This window comes from Squalius cephalus, assembly GCF_949319135.1.
Source record: "Squalius cephalus genome assembly, chromosome: 14".
NCBI lineage: Eukaryota > Metazoa > Chordata > Actinopteri > Cypriniformes > Leuciscidae > Squalius > Squalius cephalus.
In genome coordinates this window covers 8,414,563-8,436,392 of record NC_137135.1, presented here as the reverse complement: position 1 = coordinate 8,436,392, position 21,830 = coordinate 8,414,563, and the positions used below count along the sequence as shown (strand labels likewise).

Below are 21,830 nucleotides of genomic sequence, written 5' to 3'. Positions count from 1 at the left end.
AGCATTATAAGAGCACAGTGGCCTTTTTCTAATTCTTAATGGAAGGAGTTTGGAAGAACCAGGGCCCTTCATTAAGCTGGTTGTCACTGTGTTTGACATCAAGAGATCATAAGTGGAAATGGGAGAAACTCACGGCAACAAGTGATGATAATAAAATCACAGATCTAAGGTTTATGGCAAGACTCAAGCCTCTCCTCAGTAAAGACACAAGAACACCTGCTGGAAATCTGAAGAAAAAGCACCTAAAAGACCCTCAGACTGTGATAAACAAGATTCTCTGGTCTGATGAACCTCATGTCTGGAGGAAACCAGAGACTGCTCATGACCAACGCTGACAGTCACCAGATTACAGTATGTCACTTCTCAGACATTCCCCGACCTGACAAAGGGCGATTCAACATGTTCATTCAACGAAAACCAGAGCCGAACAATGCAGACATACTGTAGGTGTTGCCTTCTGTGGGTGTAGTTTGAATTGGCCTTAAAACATTAAAAAAGGGACGTTTTGAACGTTCAGAGATAATGTTTCCATAACTTAGCTAAATGTTTTTAACCTATTTTTGTTAGTTGGGATCAGGGCTATTGATAGAGGAGAGAAAGGTGGTGGAGAGGAGAAAGCTGAAAATGCCTGTCCACTGACGGTCCCCATCCAACCTGACGGAGACGCAGAGGATCTGCTGAGAAGAATGGCAGAAAATCCCCACATCCAGATGTTTTCAAATTATATTCTTTTTTTTTTAACTGATCAGTTTGATCACTGAAAGAGGTTTTATTTGGTTATAAGTGTTAAAATCCTTAAAAAGTATTTCCATTAGCATTGCCATTGGCATCAGAGTGTGGCCTCTTTTTGATTAAATATATATCAAATAGCATGACAAAACAGTCACAATATATTTTTTTTTTTTGGGGGGGGGGGGGGGGGGCAAATCTTGCAGACATATATAAAACATCTGATAAAATCAAAATAAAGTGCAAATATTGGTAACACTTTGCAATAAGGTTTCATTAGTTATCATGAAGTAAGAATGAACAATTCTTCTGCAGCATTTATTCATCTTTATGTAAATTTCAACATTTACATTATTAAAATCAAAAGTTGTATTTGTTAACATTAGTTATTGTTGCACTGTGAACTAACATGAACAAACAGAACAGCTGTATTGTTATTATTAACTAATGTTAAGAAAGATTAACAAATACAGCAACAAATGTATTGCTCACGATTAGTTCATGTTAACTAATGAAGCGTTAGCCTATAACCAAATTATTATTTTTTTAATTGAAAAAATGTATTTACCTGCATGGCATAACCATTCCACAAGGGAACCATAAACATATGTTATTAAATTATAGAAATGTTGACTTAAAGTCTCAGGAGTTGGCTACCTAAATATTTTATCTCAAAGGGGTTCAGCTGACAGATGTTTGGGAAGCCAGGCTGAGGTTTCGAAACTGGACCAACTGGACCATTCTATCCAGCCAAAACTCCCCCCTTTGATCAATATTAATTAATAGTAATAATGCTAATAATAATAATAATAATTGTTATTTTCGTTATTATTATTCACAGTTTTAAAATGCCATTTGTTATGCTACTGCTAGTGCTACTGTAACGAAATGAAATGTGTATTTGCTTTACTAGTTGTCAGGTGGCGCTGTGCTCCGTAATCTCCTCATAGCAGCAGCGGCAGGAGCCACGAAGAAGACTGAGTGAGTTCTTCCGGTTCTGTAATGAAGATGGCGACAGTTAGGTGCAGAAAGTAAATAAATAATAATAAAAATTTATTCCATTGTGCCAGAAACCGCCCTTTTTATTTAGACTCTGCGACGAAATGTCGACCCGAACGGCATATTTCTACGACCCAGACGTGGGGAATTTTCACTATGGTAAGATGTATCTGTGTCTGTTAGCAGATGTGGCTAATCAATGAACACACTGCAAATGCTCACTGTTTACTTTTATAAGTGTCGTTTGATAGATTTGATCTTAAACTGGTATGCCAGAAAATCACGCTATATATTTATTGCACATGTGTGCACTATACAGAGTAGGAACCAAAAGTCTGAAGAAAAAAAAAAGCTTTTATTGTGCATTTCATTCATTTAATACAGCATTATAATTGTCATTAACACGAAAATATGTCGTAGCAACACTAAAGCTGACATTAAAAACCTGATGATCCTGTTCAAATAATCTTGATTGGACAATATTCAGAAGTTTTCAAATATTCCAAACATTCCGTCATTAGTTCACAGTCACTGATAAATTAATATAGTCATGGTGGACTTTTAGAAAAATGATATTAAGTTGAAATGCAGTTGTTCACATAAAGTAAGAAAGATTGTATGTAATACTATTTGTGATTCATTTGTAAAACCTGTTTTAAGCCTATAGTGTATTGTAGGACATGTAATATATTGTTTATAAGAGGAATGTAAGAATTAATAACTGTATGACCTTTATCACAGAATTTGACAACAGTAAATCAAATCCGGTCCCACTTTATATTAGGTGTATTTAACAACTATGTACTAACATTTGCCTGCATGAAATTACAGCTGTAATTCATTTCTGTAATTACGTCTATAATTGGGTGAAAATGGGTTTTCAAGTTAAGTTATCTTTTTTTTTCTGTACATTTGAATGTGTTGTTTACAGTTGTTCTGAGAAACATAAATAATGTCTAACATACATTTTTTTCCCACAGTTTACAGAAGACAGCCACTAAAATGTCATTCAGTTTAAATATAGTTTATATACTAAAAAATATTGTCAAGAATTTAGAAATAAAGACAATACAAATACTAATTAATTGTATCAAACTTTATTCTTTGCTAATATCCTTCAAACTACTAGGTTTTACCCATTTGTCAGCAAGACGTTTAAGAGGGAATAAAAATCATGTAAAATCTAATTTAATTCAGTAGGTCCACATATTCTTAATTTATTATTTTACAAATAATTTAATAAGTACGGCTGAGAATAAGTACATTATTTCATTTTTACATAAATATATCTGTTACAATGAATGATCATGGTTTGTTACTCTCAATGGCGTTTTGTCAAAACTCGTATTGTCATTGTTTCCATTATTGCAATGTTTTTAGTATTAAGTCTGTATCATTAAATTAGTTCTAATAATATTCCTTAGAAGATTGTTTTTGTACAAGCTATTGTTACGCTGAATTGATGATGTCCCAGACTGTCGAATGATCTGTTTTGTTAACACTTTATTTTAAGATGACGTAGTTACATGTTACTATGTGTATTTACTATACTAATAATAGTAAATAATACACAATTACGAGTAACTAACCCTAACTCTATAATAGAGTTAGGGTTAGTTACTCGTAATTATGCATAATTTACTATTATTACTAGTAAATACATGTAGTAACATGTAACTACGTTACTAATTAATATTACTCAGTACTTAATATTACTCAGTAACTACATCACCTTAAAATAAAGTGTAACCTCAGTTTTTTATATGATTTCAAAATGGCTTCTTGATCCTGTTACTCTGAATAACCTCTAACAAACTGCGTATTCGGGACAAGTCACCTGGTTATTTCAATACTTAAGAAAAACAATAAGATGTAGTCCTTTTAATAAATCACAGCCAACACTTGTTTGAGCATGCAAAGAAAACAAATACGTATTTTTTTTTAACTTATTATTAAATGTTTTTATTAAATGTAAAAATGGTATTTTGTGTGTTTATTTAAAGATGTAATGGTAAACTCAAAGTTCGGACCGTTACACTAAATGACAGTTTTGCAGTTTGGTACATTATTTCACCCATATTTTGACATTTTATTTTAACAAAAGTTATTTGAAACATCAAAGTAGACACTTAACTTGCTTGTAATAAGTTAACAGTTATTTATTTACATGTAAAGGACACCAAATGAGATGAGTGTAAGTACAAAGTGAAAGCATCCTAATAGACAACCCCAGCTAGGCAACACCATTGTGAATGAATGTGATATTTAGGGGCAGAACATAAGGTGAACTACAGAAAGCACTTTTTTATTATTCTCAACTCTGTTTTTTGTGTGTTTTTTTGCTCCAGGTGCAGGACACCCAATGAAGCCTCACCGACTGTCCCTCACACACAGTCTTGTCCTGCATTATGGACTCTACAAGAAGATGATGGTATGATCAGTCTGTTTAGCACTGTTTATCACATTTCTCTGACAAGAAGCGGTTCACATCAGATGCTCATGAGCAAAGCTCTCTCTCTGTACAGGTCTTCAAACCATACAAGGCATCCCAGCATGACATGTGCCGGTTCCACTCGGAAGATTACATCGACTTCCTGCAGAAGGTCAGTCCAAACAACATGCAGGGCTTCACCAAGAGTCTCAACGCCTTCAATGTAGGAGATGACTGGTGAGTTTTCCCATGTGTATATGCCTTTAAAATGAACTATTTTAAAATCATTTCATTGTTGAAGTATTTATAAAAATTTTGGCTTAAGATTTAAAAGTTTTAGGTTATGAACCAAATGTATTTTAATGAATGTGAAAGTAAGTAGCAACTCTGCTTGGTTTAATACATAGGTCTTCTTTTAAATGTTTAATTAAATAAGACTTTTCTAATAGTTTGTCCTTTTTTGTTCTTAGTCCTGTCTTTCCAGGTCTGTTTGAGTTTTGTTCGAGATACACCGGAGCCTCCTTGCAAGGAGCGACTCAGTTAAACCACAAGGTCAGACAGTGGAAATGTTGCGCTTACACATGAATTGTATATACTGTATGTATTATTAAATATATATATATATATGTGTATATATATGTGTGTGTGTGTATGTATGTATATATATATATATATATATATATATATATATATATATATATATATATATACACTCACCTAAAGGATTATTAGGAACACCTGTTCAATTTCTCATTAATGCAATTATCTAATCAACCAATCACATGGCAGTTGCTTCAATGCATTTAGGGGTGTGGTCCTGGTCAAGGCAATCTCCTGAACTCCAAACTGAATGTCAGAATGGGAAAGAAAGGTGATTTAAGCAATTTTGACCGTGGCATGGTTGTTGGTGCCAGACGGGCCGGTCTGAGTATTTCACAATCTGCTCAGTTACTGGGATTTTCACGCACAACCATTTCTAGGGTTTACAAAGAATGGTGTGAAAAGGGAAAAACATCCAGTATGCGGCAGTCCTGTGGGCAAAAATGCCTTGTTGATGCTAGAGGTCAGAGGAGAATGGGCCGACTGATTCAAGCTGATAGAAGAGCAACTTTGACTGAAATAACCACTCGTTACAACCGAGGTATGCAGCAAAGCATATGTGAAGCCACAACACGCACAACCTTGAGGCGGATGGGCTACAACAGCAGAAGACCCCACCGGGTACCACTCATCTCCACTACAAATAGGAAAAAGAGGCTACAATTTGCACGAGCTCACCAAAATTGGACAGTTGAAGACTGGAAAAATGTTGCCTGGTCTGATGAGTCTCGATTTCTGTTGAGACATTCAGATGGTAGAGTCAGAATCTGGCGTAAACAGAATGAGAACATGGATCCATCATGCCTTGTTACCACTGTGCAGGCTGGTGGTGGTGGTGTAATGGTGTGGGGGATGTTTTCTTGGCACACTTTAGGCCCCTTAGTGCCAATTGGGCATCGTTTAAATGCCACGGCCTACCTGAGCATTGTTTCTGACCATGTCCATCCCTTTATGACCACCATGTACCCATCCTCTGATGGCTACTTCCAGCAGGATAATGCACCATGTCACAAAGCTCGAATCATTTCAAATTGGTTTCTTGAACATGACAATGAGTTCACTGTACTAAAATGGCCCCCACAGTCACCAGATCTCAACCCAATAGAGCATCTTTGGGATGTGGTGGAACGGGAGCTTCATGCCCTGGATGTGCATCCCACAAATCTCCATCAACTGCAAGATGCTATCCTATCAATATGGGCCAACATTTCTAAAGAATGCTTTCAGCACCTTGTTGAATCAATGCCACGTAGAATTAAGGCAGTTCTGAAGGCGAAAGGGGGTCAAACACAGTATTAGTATGGTGTTCCTAATAATCCTTTAGGTGAGTGTATGTGTGTATGTGTATTATATATATATGTATATATATATATATATATATATGTGTGTATATATGTATGTGTGTGTATATATATATATATATATATATATATATATATATATATATATATATATAGTGCAAAAAAGGCCTTAAAAAGGTTTTGATTTCAAAACCCTGCAAATACCCTGTATTCGAAATCTAAAATATGTCAATAAAAAGAGTATTTTTAAATTAAAAAAAATGTAACAAAACAAAAAAAGAAAGAAAAGAAAACATGATTCGTGGTACAGATTAGTACAGATCTTGAACTCTTTGAATTCCTGCATTGTTTTGATGAAGACTAATTCAGTTGTTCACTGTATAGATATGTGACATTGCCATAAACTGGGCTGGAGGTTTACATCATGCAAAAAAGTTTGAGGTAAGCATCTGATTTCTCTTCACATCTTTCATACAAAGATGAAGGGGGGGGGGGGGGGGGGCAAACCTGCACTTTGGAAGAACATCATAAATTATTTTACATGATTCTACATGATTTTATTTTCTATTTTCAGGCGTCTGGATTTTGCTACGTGAATGACATTGTCATCAGTATTCTTGAACTCCTGAAGTAAGTGAGAGATGGGCAGGAAGTGACATCACACCAAATAACGAGATACTCCTGATGTTTTGCATTTTAATTTGATTATTTTTGCTGCTCACTTACACCCGCGATTAATTCTTATTTTAAATGCAGCATTCAAAATGATTCTGAGACTATTTATAAAAGTATAAGGCAAACTTAAATCTCTCTTTAGTTTTTTTGGAATGAACTTAAATAGTCTTGCAGGTGTGGCAAATAAATTCATAAAAATACAGATATCCCATGTAGTTTCTCAATTGTTTTGTAGCGAATAAAAATGAAGTGTATTTCTTAGGGCTGGGCGATTTAAATCGTGATATTGTTATGCGCATCTCGTCAGTAAAGCCGGTTCCTTGATTAGTAGTAAATCGCCATCACCTGCTTTCAGATGGAGCGGCATTTACTACAAAGAGCCGTAGTTAACTGACAAGCTGAGCCATATCGCATTAAAATCACGGACGTATCGCCAGCGATAATTAATGCGATATGGCTCAGCTTGTCAACTCGGAGTATCAAACGAAACTGCAACCTGTTTGTTTTGTAGCGAATAGGGCAGACATAATAACATCGGCTCAACCAGTGACATGAGTTTGAGGTGAAGTGCCTGTTTGTTTGACCAGTGCTAGTGCCTGAAACTTATTGCAGTTATTTTTGGTGATGATAGTGGTGTGGACATGACACACTTTTAATATGACCTTGTAAAAACTGCATCCGTAATGGTAGAATTAGCTAAATGCTTTATGAAACAGTTTATATGGAGTAAAGCATGAACACATGGTCTACAGCTCATCTCTACATATCTTTCCTGTTTCTGTCTCTGATAGGTATCATCCACGTGTGCTCTACATTGACATTGATATTCATCATGGTGACGGTGTACAGGAAGCATTTTATCTCACAGACAGGGTCATGACTGTATCCTTCCACAAATATGGGAACTACTTTTTCCCAGGAACTGGTATGGATGTTCTTACTTTCTGATATAAGTCATCTATACAGTGTTGTGCACATTGTTTTAGCCAGGGTTTAAAAATGGAGGAAAAAAATCAATCGGTTCTCTCCGAGCAGAATCAGTATTTTAACGTTTCTGTCATTGAATTCCTAATTGAAATCCAAACCGATTTGCTTAGAATAAATATCCGATGATTAAAAAATAAAAAAATAAATAATAATAATGTTTTGCCTATACTTTATAGAAGAGCTGGAATGTTAAAATGTTATAATGACACATGCAAGTGTCATAATACTAATTTGTTTATTATTATTATTTTTATTTATTTATTTCCTTAATACCAGCGGTTCTACACTAACCTGCAATTTTGGCTGGTTTCAAAGCACAACATGCTGGATATAATCTGCCATTTATTTTCACTTTAATGTAATTGCTTCAGCGGTTGGTGACATATCGTCGGGAAAAACTCCTGAGATCCAAAAGCTAATGCCAGCGACTTGTCTATGATGACTTTTCACTCACAGTTCATTCACGTCAGATGCATCAACGTCACGTTTGCATAGGCCGTACTATTTGAATTCATGATTGGTTGACTGCCAAATTAAAATATTAAATTCAACAATAAAATTACGTTATTATATATAACCGGTTTATGGTCATTTCAAAGAAGCATTTCTGTTCAGATTGATTAAACTTGATTGTTTTTGTTTATGTTCCTATTAAAATTTTGCTCGTTTCCGGTTTTTGTCTTCATATCTTGAACCGGTTCAGAGCCCTGGTTTTAGCTGTTAATCACACATTCATATGGAAAGATTAATTCATGTAAACAGCTTAATCTTCACAAACACGCACTGCGATTGAAACACTATACTAATAATACACTGTTTTTGTTGTTGCATGTGTTAAGGTGATATGTATGAGGTGGGAGCTGAGAGCGGTCGCTACTACTGCCTCAATGTCCCACTGAGAGACGGCATTGATGACCAGAGTGAGTTGATTTATGGCCTAATATTCACATTTGAGTCTTTATACAATTAAAGCGTAGTTTGACTCAGATCATGTAGTTGTAATAGCAAAGCCAAAGACTGCTGTTTTACTGGCTGATATATGGACAAAAATATCATATATTCAACCAGCTTCACAGACTGAGTAAAGAAACTGTGTTTTGGGCAGGTAGTAAAGAAAAAGAAGCCGTATGTGCGAAAACACACTAGTTTGTGGGTAAAACGGCTACATAATATTGATTTCATGCAAACACAGAGCAAGAGGATTTATTTCTTTTGTATTCTCAGGCTATAGACAGCTGTTTCAGCCAGTCATCAAGCAGGTGGTGGACTTCTATCAGCCGACCTGTATCGTTCTTCAGGTGAGAGCACGATCTCTGTCAGTCTTAATAGTGTGCTGTTGTATTGGTTGCTCATCTCTCTTGTCTCGTCTGCAGTGTGGAGCGGATTCTTTGGGATGTGATCGATTAGGATGCTTCAATCTCAGCATACGAGGCCATGGGTAAGAGACTCCATACCCTCACATCAAACTACACACAGTGTTCTGAAAGCTTGAACGTTAAACTCCTTGATAACCTCATTTAAAACGTGTATTTGTAGAGAATGTGTGGAGTTTGTGAAGGGCTTCAAAATCCCGCTGCTTGTGCTGGGTGGAGGAGGCTACACGGTGCGAAACGTTGCTAGATGTTGGTGCGTTCATTATTTTATTATTTCATCTACATTTAGTATAAATCATCAAAAGAGAAAAAAGTTCATTTTAAAGGGGTCATATTATACTTCTGTAATCTATCTATCTCTTCTAGACTCTCTCTCTCTCTGTCTGTCTGTCTGTCTGTCTGTCTGTCTGTCTGTCTGTCTGATGTCCACTTACAATGTATTTTCACCAAAGTCTTTTTGCTGCTGCGTCTTTAAAATGTTAAATGAGCAATAGTGCTTTCTGTTGCCAACACATAGGCAACTCGTTTGAAGAAATTTTTAACAGAGTTTTTAGCAAAAATAAGTTGTACACACCTGATATAGTTTTACCATTATTTTTTCTTGCCATGAATATAGCCACAGAAGCTGGCATGGCATTAAAAACAAACACACAGGCTCTGGGTTTGCTGTCAAGTCCAATAACATTTTGAACTTCCTGTTTAATAATAGCATGATTGAAAAGTCTGAATAACCAAAGTGAAAATTCATTGCCATTGGCATATACATTTTATTACTTTGCATCACTTTCCACTGTTACCTCTAGTTTGCTCATATTACAGTCTTGACTCTCTCCCTCGTTAAACTACTAGAGGTGGGCAAAATTAGTAATTTAGAAGATTTCGTAATTAGAAAATTAGTAATTTTTAAGCAAAATCTTTACCATGATATCAGTAATTTTCAATCACAGTAAGGAGCACCGTCACAGTATAGTAATTCTTCATGGAACCAGAGATGATACTAATTAAAATGAAAGCCATACGCTATATTTCGCAATATCGTTGCTTAAATGACTGCAAATTTAATGTTGAAAATGTTAAACTCTCATCAGGCTCTGACAACCAGCTATGTTTCACTTAAGACAACTGAATTATATCTTCTTTGATCTTTTCTGAGAATTGTTTTCTCTCACTTACAACAAAACAAGCCATTAAACAAATATTTAAAATATAGGCTATTGTTGTTTCTACATTAATTTGGAGATTAAATGTGAAATTATTACAATATGAAAATATATCAAAAACGTTAATGATAGGTATGATTAATTGTGAGTAATTACAGAAAATGTGCAATTAATTAGTTGATTTTTCTTTTATCAATTGACAGCACTAATTAAGAGATTTAAATATTCGTCAGTATAGCTCTATTTAGAGATTTAAATATTGTTTGGTTTTAGTTCTAAGCGAGAGTAAGCAATTATCAAAAAGTGTTGATAAAAACAAGACCGCTGTTTGAGGTGAGAAGTCTGATGCTCGGACACACGCCTGAGTGTTAAAAAGTAATTAAGGGATTTAGATAATGGTTGGTTTTTATGAAAGAAGGCTTCGCCAATACCAATACAGCTACTGCTACTCTCTATGAAATTGAATTTTCCCCCTCAATTTTAGCCATTAAATATATATAAAAAATGTACCTTTTATTTCACATATTGCATGTGAAAAAAGTGCAAAGTGTTTTAAAAACAGCCCAGAGAGCAAACGTTTCAGCCATAGATTTCTCTGAAGAACGCTATGAGATGAAACGTCTGTTTTTAATTTTAACGTAACTGAAACGTTTGCTCCTTTTTTTTCATTTTGTTTGCTTTTTAGTTTTCATAGTACATAAAGGTTTTTCAATAAAAAAAATATGACCCCTTTAATCTCTTGAGTATATAATGTCTTTGCTGACTGACTGTTATCTTCTGATATTTTCATTAATGCATCATAGCTTTCATTTTTAGGACATTTGAAACATCCTTGCTAGTTGACGAGTCCATAAGTGATGAACTACCATATAGTGGTAAGACAGCAACTCTGAAGAAAAGATATCTAGAATTATTCCATGTTTCTGTTCTTCTGTTACATATTATCTAGTGGTTGTGTGAATTAGTGTCCTCTAGGTCAGGGGTTCGCAAACTTTTTGGGGCCAGGGATCCCTGGAAAATGTGTTTTTTTATTACAGAGTTCATGATTATAAGTTAATGTGGGTGAAAGTAATGGACACAATATGCTTGTTTTATTGACACAAAAGGCCTCCATCTGTAAATATGGACGTTTTAATAATACAGCAACACCAGGTCAAACTTAAGTTGTTGAAAAAAAACTTTGAAACATCAAAAATAATGTAAAATACCGGTAAATAAAACTCATTTACAAATATTATTATATACAAGTATTTTATTCCCTCTCATGTTTATTTTATAAAATAAACATAAATTATATTGGCATTCATTAAGGTTATTTTATTCATTAAATTCAGCCTAAACTAATTTATTTAAACTGAAACTGGCGTTGAACTCCTCTCTCATTCAGCACAAATACAAATGTTTCCATATTCACATGTATTTGGACGCTAAACTATTATCTATCATGGCAATAATTAGGGCTGGGTATTGACACAAATTTCACGATTCAATTCGATTTCGATTCACAAGCTTGCGATCCGAAATCGGTTATTTTGGATATATATCAGGGACAGTACATGGAAAATTTTCTCAAGGGAAAAAAATCTCTATAATGCTGTGAACTATACATGGGAGTCAGGTGGTACAACATTACTATAATATTGAAGGTTAAAATTACAGTGAGGAAAATAAGTATTTGAACACCCTGCTATTTTGCAAGTTCTCCCACTTAGAAATCATGGAGGGGTCTGAAATTGTCATCGTAGGTGCATGTCCACTGTGAGAGACATAATCTAAAAAAAAAAAAATCCAGAAATCACAATGTATGATTTTTTTAACTATTTATTTGTATGATACAGCTGCAAATAAGTATTTGAACACCTGAGAAAATCAATGTTAATATTTGGTACTGTAGCCTTTGTTTGCAATTACAGAGGTCAAACGTTTCCTGTAGTTTTTCACCAGGTTTGCACACACTGCAGGAGTGATTTTGGCCCACTCCTCCACACAGATCTTCTCTAGATCAGTCAGGTTTCTGGGCTGTCGCTGAGAAACACGGAGTTTGAGCTCCCTCCAAAGATTCTCTATTGGGTTTAGGTCTGGAGACTGGCTAGGCCACGCCAGAACCTTGATATGCTTCTCACTCCTTGGTTATCCTGGCTGTGTGCTTCGGGTCATTGTCATGTGGGAAGACCCAGCCTCGACCCATCTTCAATGCTCTAAATGAGGGAAGGAGGTTGTTCCCCAAAATCTCGCAATACATGGCCCCGGTCATCCTCTCCTTAATACAGTGCAGTCGCCCTGTCCCATTGGCAAACTTAAGACGGGCCTTGACATGTGCTGGTTTAAGCAGGGGAACCTTCCGTGCCATGCATGATTTCAGACCATGACGTCTTAGTGTATTACCAACAGTAACCTTGGAAACGGTGGTCCCAGCTCTTTTCAGGTCATTGACCAGCTCCTCCCGTGTAGTTCTGGGCTGATTTCTCACCTTTCTTAGGATCATTGAGACCCCACGAGGTGAGATCTTGCATGGAGCCCCAGTCCGAGGGAGATTGACAGTCATGTTTAGCTTCTTCCATTTTCTAATGATTGCTCCAACAGTGGACCTTTTTTCACCAAGCTGCTTGGCAATTTCCCCTTAGCCCTTTCCAGCCTTGTGGAGGTGTACAATTTTGTCTCTAGTGTCTTTGGACAGCTCTTTGGTCTTGGACATGTTAGTAGTTGGATTCTTACTGATTGTATGGGGTGGACAGGTGTCTTTATGCAGCTAACGACCTCAAACAGGTGCATCTAATTTAGGATAATAAATGGAGTGGTGGTGGACATTTTAAAGGCAGACTAACAGGTCTTTGAGGGTCAGAATTCTAGCTGATAGACAGGTGTTCAAATACTTATTTGCAGCTGTATCATACAAATAAATAGTTAAAAAATCATATATTGTGATTTCTGGATTTTTTTTTTTAGATTATGTCTCTCACAGTGGACATGCACCTACGATGACAATTTCAGACCCCTCCATGATTTCCAAGTGGGAGAACTTGCAAAATAGCAGGGTGTTCAAATACTTATTTTCCTCACTGTAACTGATTTGTATACAAACACTTCATACACTCAAGGAAGTTTTTATTATAATAGTTAATAATAGTAGCCTTACAATTACATAATTATATTTCTACTCCAATCCGTTTTTGAAATAAAAACATTTAAATGATGGCTGTCATAATACATGTATGGATTTATTCAAACATGCATTATTGAAGAACATTAAAAATTATAATGAATATGTTATATGGTTCGTATATTTAGCAAAATGCTCCTCGCGAATTCATTTTTCCAGCTGACTAATGAGTTTATGGTCAGTGACTATGTTTTTTCTGAGGTAAAGTGACGTTATGTGACCAGCTGTCTTTCCGCATTTGAAACACTGGTTGAGCTGACATGAGACATATGGATTTCGATAAGTTATACTGTATCTTTTAACATACCTTCTGATGTTCATTAATGTTTACTTGTTGCTGTAACTGGTATTAAAGTGGAGGAGACGCTTCTCTTGAACCGAGGCACTACAGCGATCTCTCACGGTACATTAAACGGCGCCAAAATGTTTTTTTTTTTTTGAATTTCGCAATAAAATGGACTTAATTTGAAATCTGTGACTTTGTTTCATATCAAAAGTGTAAAAACACAAAGCTTTTTGCAATTTTTTGGATGGGAGGTGCGCTTCATTCATCAACTGAAAACAGGATAGACTAATCGATTCTTGGGATTTAAGAATCGATATTGGTTCATAAAAATAAGAATCGATTAAAATGGAGAAATCAGTATCTTTTACCAAGCCCTATAAATAATGCTTTGTACTTCACTCATGTTCCAATATCCAAATAAAACGGCAACCTTCACATGCGCGAAAAATATGTTTGAATAACACCAGTGCGACGGTAAAGCGGTTGTCACGCTGACAAATTGAGCCAAATAAATTTATATTTTTGGCTGATTGGATTTTTTGTTTGATGATGAATAGTTGATGATTTTTATTTATTTATTTATTTATTTATTTTAAAAAAATTACATTTAGCAGCAGAAAACGTATTTATGAGCATACAGAGAGTAATTCAAAATCATTCATTATTCAAAACTGTAAAGGGCCTATTTTGTACTTTTAAAAATATGTACATTCAAACTAACAGAACATTTTGCTTTTGTAAAATAAAGAAAACAAAAGGATGCACTTTCTGCCGTTTCAGGCTCTTGGTCTCCTTGGACTGTTTTTAAAGCGTCACAAAAATGAACCGAAACTCCGCGTATACTTGCCTCGCAGACTTGAGAATTACATCTGTAAAAACCTTTAAGTGTTTGTTTTCCTACATTAAACGCATTAAATAAATCACTATGGAATGTAAATCGCACCACGTTTCAGATGATAAAAAACACAACCTATTGTCTGTAAAATACGGTTTCACGCACCGGCTATTGGTTGCACACCCTGCTTTGAGAACCCCTGATCTAGGTTACAACACACTGCTTTAAAACTGCCACATATTACTTTTGTTTGTTGATGTTTGTAAAATATCTTCTCATCTCTGTATTTGTCCTCTGCACAGAATACTTTGAATATTTTGCTCCAGACTTCACACTTCACCCAGATGTCAGCACAAGGATAGAAAACCAAAACTCTAGACAAGTATGCATTATTTTCCTCATTTGTATGTGTCTACAAACATGTCTTTATATTTACATTTGTCTTGACATATACAGTAGGGTCCGAAGGTCTCAGACTCTTTATAACCTGGAAATAAACAAGTTGAGGATATTAATGTAAAACCAATAATAATGAAAGATCAATTAAACATGTTTTGGATTCAGATGCAGCACAAGATGATCTTTGGAAGAGACTGTACTGCTGTCAATAAAGCAAAAAAACAAACCAAATACTAAACTATTCTCAAATTCATGTGTATTTTTTAAATTAAACTTTTCATTTTTGTATTAAATGATAGTAATGCATAACAGAAGCATTTCCGCAAGTTTACGTCTGAATTTTAGGTTTTTCACATTAATCTGACATTTGAATATTTTCAAGGGCAGGCTCACCCAAATGGGGTTTGTTTCTGATTTCATATGCAGAAATACTTCTAAAGGTTGGAGTATTTGTTTGAAACCTCAGGTGGAGCTTCAGGTGAACATTTCAGTGGTGTTCAGGAGATCGTCTTCAGCGCTGTGGCCACTAACCAGTACTTTATTACCTCTTTTTGCAGTATTTGGAGCAGATTCGTCAAACTGTGTTCGAGAACTTGAAGATGTTGAATCATGCACCAAGTGTTCAGATCCATGACGTTCCCTCTGATTTGCTGAGTTATGAGCGGCCGGATGAGGCGGATCCCGATGAGAGAGGATCAGAAGAGAACTTCTCTAGGTGATTATCAGACTAACACTATTCTGAAGTCTTCTGCTCACCAAGGCTGCATTTATTTGAACAAAAATACAGTAAGAACAGTCATATTGTGAAATATTATTATTACAATTTAACTGAAAATAACTTTTTTCTATTGTAATATATTTTAAAATGTAGTTTATCCTGTGATGGCATTAATCCTGTCATTACTCCAGTCTCAGAAATCATTATATCAGAAGCATTTCTGATTATTATTAATGTTGAAAACAGCTGTTTAATTGTTTTTGAAACTATTATATCCTTTTTTCAGGATTCTTTTATGAATAGAAAGCCACAGCATAAAGATAATTTATTTAAAAATATAATTTTATTTGAAATAAATGTACTTATTTGAAATTGAATTTTTGGGAACAATGTAAAAGTCTTTACTTTCAGTTTAATGCATTCTTGGTGAATATTTTTTATTTTTATTTTTTTTAATCAAAATAATAATAATTGACTCAACTTTTGGATAAAAATATTGTCATTTTGATCATTTATTTGCAGAAAATTACAACTGTTTTTAGACTTTAAATAATGCAAAGAAAGCAAGTTTAAATCAATATTTGGTGGAATAACCCTGATTTCCAATCCCAGCTTTCATGTGTTGGCATGTTCTCCATCAGTCGGTCACATTGCTGAGGCACATTTGCTTTATGCCACTCCTGGTGAAAAACATCACCCAGTTTGTCTTTATGTAATGGCTGGTGAAGCTCTTGATCGCGTTCCTGAGGTGTTCAGTGCTTCAGGTCTGGAGATTGTGATGGTCATGACAGGGTCTCAATCTGGTGCTCCTCCATCCTCAGCTCGATTGTCCTGGCTGTGTGGATTGGAGATTTGTCCTGCGGGAAAAAACAATCCTTCCAGTTTGGGAACATTGTCAGAGCAGAAGGAAGAATTTTTTTCCAGGATAACCTTGTACGTGGCTTGAGCCATGGAAGTGAATCAATCAATCAAAACTAACTTTAGCTGGACAATAACTTTATTCCTGAGCTGCTGTAAAGCCTAAACAATCTCTGTTACTTTAATTTACTATTATCACTGTAAAACTGCCTTGAAACAATCTAAATTGTTAAAAGCACTATATAAATGAAGGTGACTTGACTTGACTTGAGTCACACGTCCTTCATAAAGACAGATCTTCCTGATTCAGGTTTCAGCTTTGCCCAACACCTGGGGCCTCATGTATAAAACTTTCTGTAGTTTTCATCCTAAAAGTGTACCTACGCACAAAAGACAGAATTTGCGTGCGCACAAACGTTTTCAGATTTATTAAACCATGTGTGCGGCAGAACCTGCGCAAAATTCCCTCTATAAAACCCAGTCAGCGGAGGATAAAAGCATCTCCACCCGAAACCATATATGGAGATTACAAAGCCTAGTTTTAATATGCATAACATCATCTGCATATTATTTCCATGCATATTCCCATCCACGTGATACCCACGTGATAACGCAAGACATTAGAAAAATATGAGATACAGACTATGCTGTCACATTACATTGCTGAAAATCATTCAGGAGGCTATACTATTGCCTTGTTTTAGAATAAATAAATAAGTATTGTATAAAATACATTTCAGAGAAGAATTATTCCCAATCGTTTCCACTGGCCAAATAGTATTTTATTTTTATTTTTTACTATTTTAGTACTTTTTGCTTTACACAAATCAAATTTATGCAATTTTGCCCACAAGGTAAACACATATATTTTAGAATGTTTATATATTTTTAATGGAAAAAGATGGGCCTTATTTTTGCATTGTAAATTATTTTCTTACTCAGCACATCACTGACAAAACATTTTAAAAATATAATGTGCATATCTTACCGTTTCCTTCAAACTCTATCCTTCAAATACGTGGTATCTTTCATAATATTTGGGAAGACCACAAAGGGGTCATAATTAGGCGACTGTCTAGAAGTTGTACCAATGGACCGTTCTGTCGCCGAGCGAGTGCGCATCATTGATCATTATTCGCGTGAAAATATTTCGGCTAATTAGAATACAATTAAAGCGGAATTAGGCCTATCATGCGCCAAGCAATCCTCGCTGTAGTTAAAACATAACACAGCATGCCACAGGAAAAGTGTTCAAAAGCACCGCATCCACTACAAATATTTCTAATTCAATCAATATAAAAAATATTGTACCTTCTAGATAATGATTTCAGTGCTTAACTCCATTCATGAGAATATTTCATCTAAATGTGGAAATGGATCATCATGTTTACTTCAGTACTTTGCTCACTCCAGTGAAAGAGTGCCCGTATTTTTTTTATAAATCCCGAGATGTGCGTGGAAAAGTGCATACACAAATTCCAATGCCCTTTTTGTGTGTACACAACGTTTCTACATCAGGCCCCTGGTCCTCTAAAGGTTAGACGGAGACCTGGAGAGTCCTACAGCCCACAGTCTCTCACACACACTGTGTACTTTGGTGGAGGATTGGTGATGTTCTGGTGCTTCTTCAGGAAGGCTAGAATCTGGCATAAAGTTGCCCAGCAGCAATGTGACCGACTGATGGAGAACATGCCAAGACGCATGAAAGCTGGGATTGGAAATCATGGTTATTCCACCAAATATTGATTTCTGAACTCTTCCTAAGTTAAAACATTAGTATTGTGTTGTTTAAACATGAATATAAACTTGTTTTCTGTGCATTTTTTGATTTTCTGCAAATAAATGCTCTAAATGACAATGTTTTTACTTGAAATTTGGAAGAAATGTTGTCATTAGTGATTAAAATAAAACTTTAAAAAAATGTTTTACTCAAACACATAGATATACAGTAAATAGTAAATCCAAAGAAACCTCCCATTTTGCATTGGTCTCTTAATTTTGACAACTGTCAGCTGCTTGACTGCATATTGAATATCCTGACCATCTACATCTGTTTCCTCACAGGCCTGAAGCTGCGAATGAATTTTATGATGGTGACCATGATAATGATAAAGAAAGTGATGTGGAGATCTGATGAAGAATGGACCTGACTTGGGTCTTTAGCTATGAAGATGTCCATTCCTTGCCATATCTATAGTACTTAACTGCGTTGTGATGAGTGTGTGAAAGCCAATTCAAATTGTTTTTCTTCATACGCACTGTAACTGTAGTTTTCCCTGTGTAGAACTTTTTATTGTCACAACAGTATTTCCTTTTTATCAAAGTTTAGCTATAAAAGGGAACTTCACACTGAGTCCTGTGTACGACAGATACTGTGTTTGTATTGAAAAGGATCAGAAATCATGTGATGAATGAGTGTATATCCAAGTGCTTATGATTAACTGCATATTTTTGTCTTGGCTTTTTCATAATTTGTTTATAGAATGTTTCTGTAATAAATCTGTTGGAAAAGAGCCTTTCTAACTTCTTCAACTTCCATCTACACAGTCTAACCTGAACAACTGCCCATAAGTGTGCTAGATCCTCCTCAATGACAGTAGTTCAGTTGATTATGCTGTTTTTGTATTGTATTATCTTAACATCGTTGCAGTTTTTTGACGTGATAGTCATAGAAAAACACCTCAGAGATAAATTTATAGTATTCTCACAAAGAAGTTTACTCAAATGATCATGTCACATTTATAACACAAATTATATCTGTGTTCTTGACTGTAATCAATATATTTGACTATATCCTTTGTTCTAGTAGCAAAAATTTCCTTTTCAAAACATATAACATCATAGTGTAGGTCAGAGTGTATCAGTGACGACGCTGCACACATACTATATTCAGCTTCCACGGCTGAGAAACATTACACCAACACACATTACAGATGATAAAGAAATCAAGGCATTATTCTAATTTATGTAAAACTGAAACAAAAAAATAAGATACATGTTTCCTTGTATAGGGGGTTCATACATATGTAGCTTTACATGAAACTGGTCATCATCCATTTTTCTAACCAGGCAAACAACTAGTGTGTTGGGATGAGGCTATTGATTCCACTGGAATAGTAAACTTTTTCCAATCATTCCTTGGGAAAACATCAGAGGCACTGGCTAAAGTGAATTTGACTGACTAAAGAGAAAAATGACACTAACTGGGTCATTTACAGAGAAATATCCCGCATAACGTCTCCAGATGCCCATCTGCACGAGTCCGGCGCGTGTCTACAGTTCCTCACTCTCGTACAGAGGGGCGGTGTGGCGAGGACGAGGCTCGGTGCTCAACCTGGAAAACTGGCTTACGATGGGAAACGATCTGGCAGGAGGGGTAGTCTTGTTCATTCGAGCTAGAGGAAAATAGGCATTGCTATTTAGGGCTGAGAGACAAAGCAATAAACTGGCAAATTCAGGTTAAAAGAAAAGAATTCAATATTTGAGTAGATAACATGCTATTCAGTGATATCACTGTCCTTCAGTATGCATCTAAAACTATTTGAAACAACATTTTACTCATTTTAAACATGCAATCTTATGAGATCACATTAAAGGTGCAGTAAGCGATTTCTGAGAGGTGCTGTAAAAACTGAAATCAACACTCAACACAATTTTTTTTTAGATGTCTGATCTGTGTGTGTGCTGAAAAAATGTTGTGTTTGTACACAGACCTGGCTGTGTAAATAATAGGAGAAAAACCAGTGGCTTGGACTGAGTACCAAAACCATATTGTAGCCTATCAGCAGTAGGGGGTGTGTCCACTCATGATGGGGAGGAGAGAGAGTGAGCCTATCAGCAGTAGGGGGTGTGTCCACTCATGATGGGGAGGAGAGTGAGCCTATCAGCAGTAGGGGGCGTGCCCACTCATGATGGGGAGGAGAGTGAGCCTATCAGCAGTAGGGGCTCATGATGGAGGAGAGAAAGTGAGCCTATCAGCAGTAGAGGGTGTGTCCAATGATGGTTGAGGAGAGAGAGTGAGCCTATCAGCAGTAGAGGGCGTGTCCAATGATGGGGGAGGAGAGAGAGTGAGCCTATCAGCAGTAGAGGGCGTGTCCAATGATGGGGGAGGAGAGAGAGTGAGCAAGCGGGACATTTGTAGAAAGACTGTTGAAAGATGGCTGAGATATTACCAAAGAGGAATAGGTCAGAGGAATATACTGTAACTGGAAAAATAATTAGGATAAAAGTAAAAAGAACTAGGACCTGCATTAATACTGGAAAAGCTACCAAATATTGAAAGAGACCTAAGCGGGAAGGCCTGCAAACGGACACCAAAGTTGCTCTGGTTCTGCTTTATACGTGAGTAACTTTGGTTTTGCATTTGGTAACTTGGTAACGTGAGTAACTTGGTTTTGACGTTTCACATCAACCAAGATATGCTGTTGTTGTTGTTGCACTGCAAAACTCTGTCTCCTCTCAGTGCTGCTGACAGCGCTAAAATGCCTCCTCCTGAAGACAGGGATAGCTGAAGGTCAGAGTAATGGGAGTGTAGAAAAGTGAATTACTACAACAGAAACTGACCTCTAACCCTTCCTCACACCCTGACAGACAGCTTTCCCCAATGATAAAGATCTTTCTCCATCTTTTTCAGCACGACCCAAACTTTGTGAACTCCGAAACAGGATTTCCGCTTATATCTTGGTTAGGTGGTGAGGAACCAGAGCTTCAAATTTGGGGGGGATGAGAGGTCCCTTCAGCCCTGTCCGAACGCCACCGGCCACATGCTCCAGGACCCCCCTCTCACTGAGCTATTGCCCTCCTAAAGATTAAAGTTTGATCGGCTATATGTCAATAAATAATGTAAATATTTTTATTTATACCAGCATATTTATTTATATATCATGTTTTATAACAGTATTTAACATATGCCTAAATTTTACGTAAGATTCATCTTCATCTTACGAACTTTTATTTTGAAATGTAATTTCATTTGGTGGAAGTGAAAGTCTTTGCATGTGGAGACTCTGGCCCTTTTTCAAGTTGACGCCCTGTTTTGGATTTCTCTGGTCTGCAGCTGTATCTACTTGAATGGTCCGTGCACATAATTTATGTCAGTTTTTGTCATCAGGAGTGGATGATATCCGCGCACACCATCCGCGTGCAGCCCAATGTTTGTGTTCTCTAGCGAATAGTGCGCTTACAACAGCACGTGCGAGTGACATGAGCGCTTGAAAACAAAGTCCACTAGATAGTGTCCACTAGATAAGAGCTGTGCGTGTAAACCTCACTCCCCTGATCTCAAGAGGTGCACCAGCGACTGATGCTAGAGGTTGCGGT

General features: G+C 36.2%; 2 protein-coding genes across 6 annotated transcripts in view; one reads left to right on the top strand and one right to left on the bottom strand.

The window, feature by feature from the left end:
- Window positions 1-1,675: 1,675 nt before the first annotated feature.
- hdac3 (histone deacetylase 3) lies at window positions 1,676-21,194 on the top strand. 2 transcript variants are annotated; one of them, XM_079891819.1, is made up of 15 exons: window positions 1,676-1,887; window positions 4,077-4,159; window positions 4,254-4,396; window positions 4,630-4,711; window positions 6,445-6,501; window positions 6,635-6,690; window positions 7,527-7,660; window positions 8,562-8,642; window positions 8,947-9,020; window positions 9,096-9,160; window positions 9,259-9,348; window positions 11,072-11,130; window positions 14,839-14,918; window positions 15,493-15,650; window positions 18,576-19,024. In XM_079891819.1, the coding sequence occupies exons 1-15, from the start codon at window positions 1,833-1,835 to the stop codon at window positions 18,643-18,645; spliced, it is 1,287 nt and encodes a 428-aa protein (XP_079747945.1). In that variant the 5' UTR covers window positions 1,676-1,832; the 3' UTR covers window positions 18,646-19,024. The 2 variants fall into 2 exon arrangements, with proteins under 2 accessions (XP_079747945.1, XP_079747946.1); XM_079891820.1 differs by lacking the exon at window positions 18,576-19,024 and adding an exon at window positions 21,145-21,194 and having other exon boundaries at window positions 1,697-1,887.
- Window positions 19,196-21,830, bottom strand: part of myot (myotilin) — a 33,864-nt gene continuing 31,229 nt past the window's right edge. For all 4 annotated transcript variants that reach the window (XM_079891817.1, XM_079891815.1, XM_079891818.1 and 1 more), the window contains exon 17: window positions 19,196-19,906. In XM_079891817.1, the coding sequence (XP_079747943.1) occupies window positions 19,785-19,906 (122 nt within the window). In that variant the 3' untranslated portion in view covers window positions 19,196-19,784. The remainder of the gene's footprint in view (window positions 19,907-21,830) is intronic.

Coding starts and splice junctions, on each gene's coding strand:
- hdac3 (XM_079891819.1), top strand. CDS start 1,833: ATGTCGACCCGAACGGCATATTTCTACGACCCAGACGTGGGGAATTTT. Junction 4,397..4,629: donor TTCAATGTAGGAGATGACTG/GTGAGTTTTCCC, acceptor TTTTGTTCTTAG/TCCTGTCTTTCCAGGTCTGT. Junction 6,502..6,634: donor ATCATGCAAAAAAGTTTGAG/GTAAGCATCTGA, acceptor TTCTATTTTCAG/GCGTCTGGATTTTGCTACGT.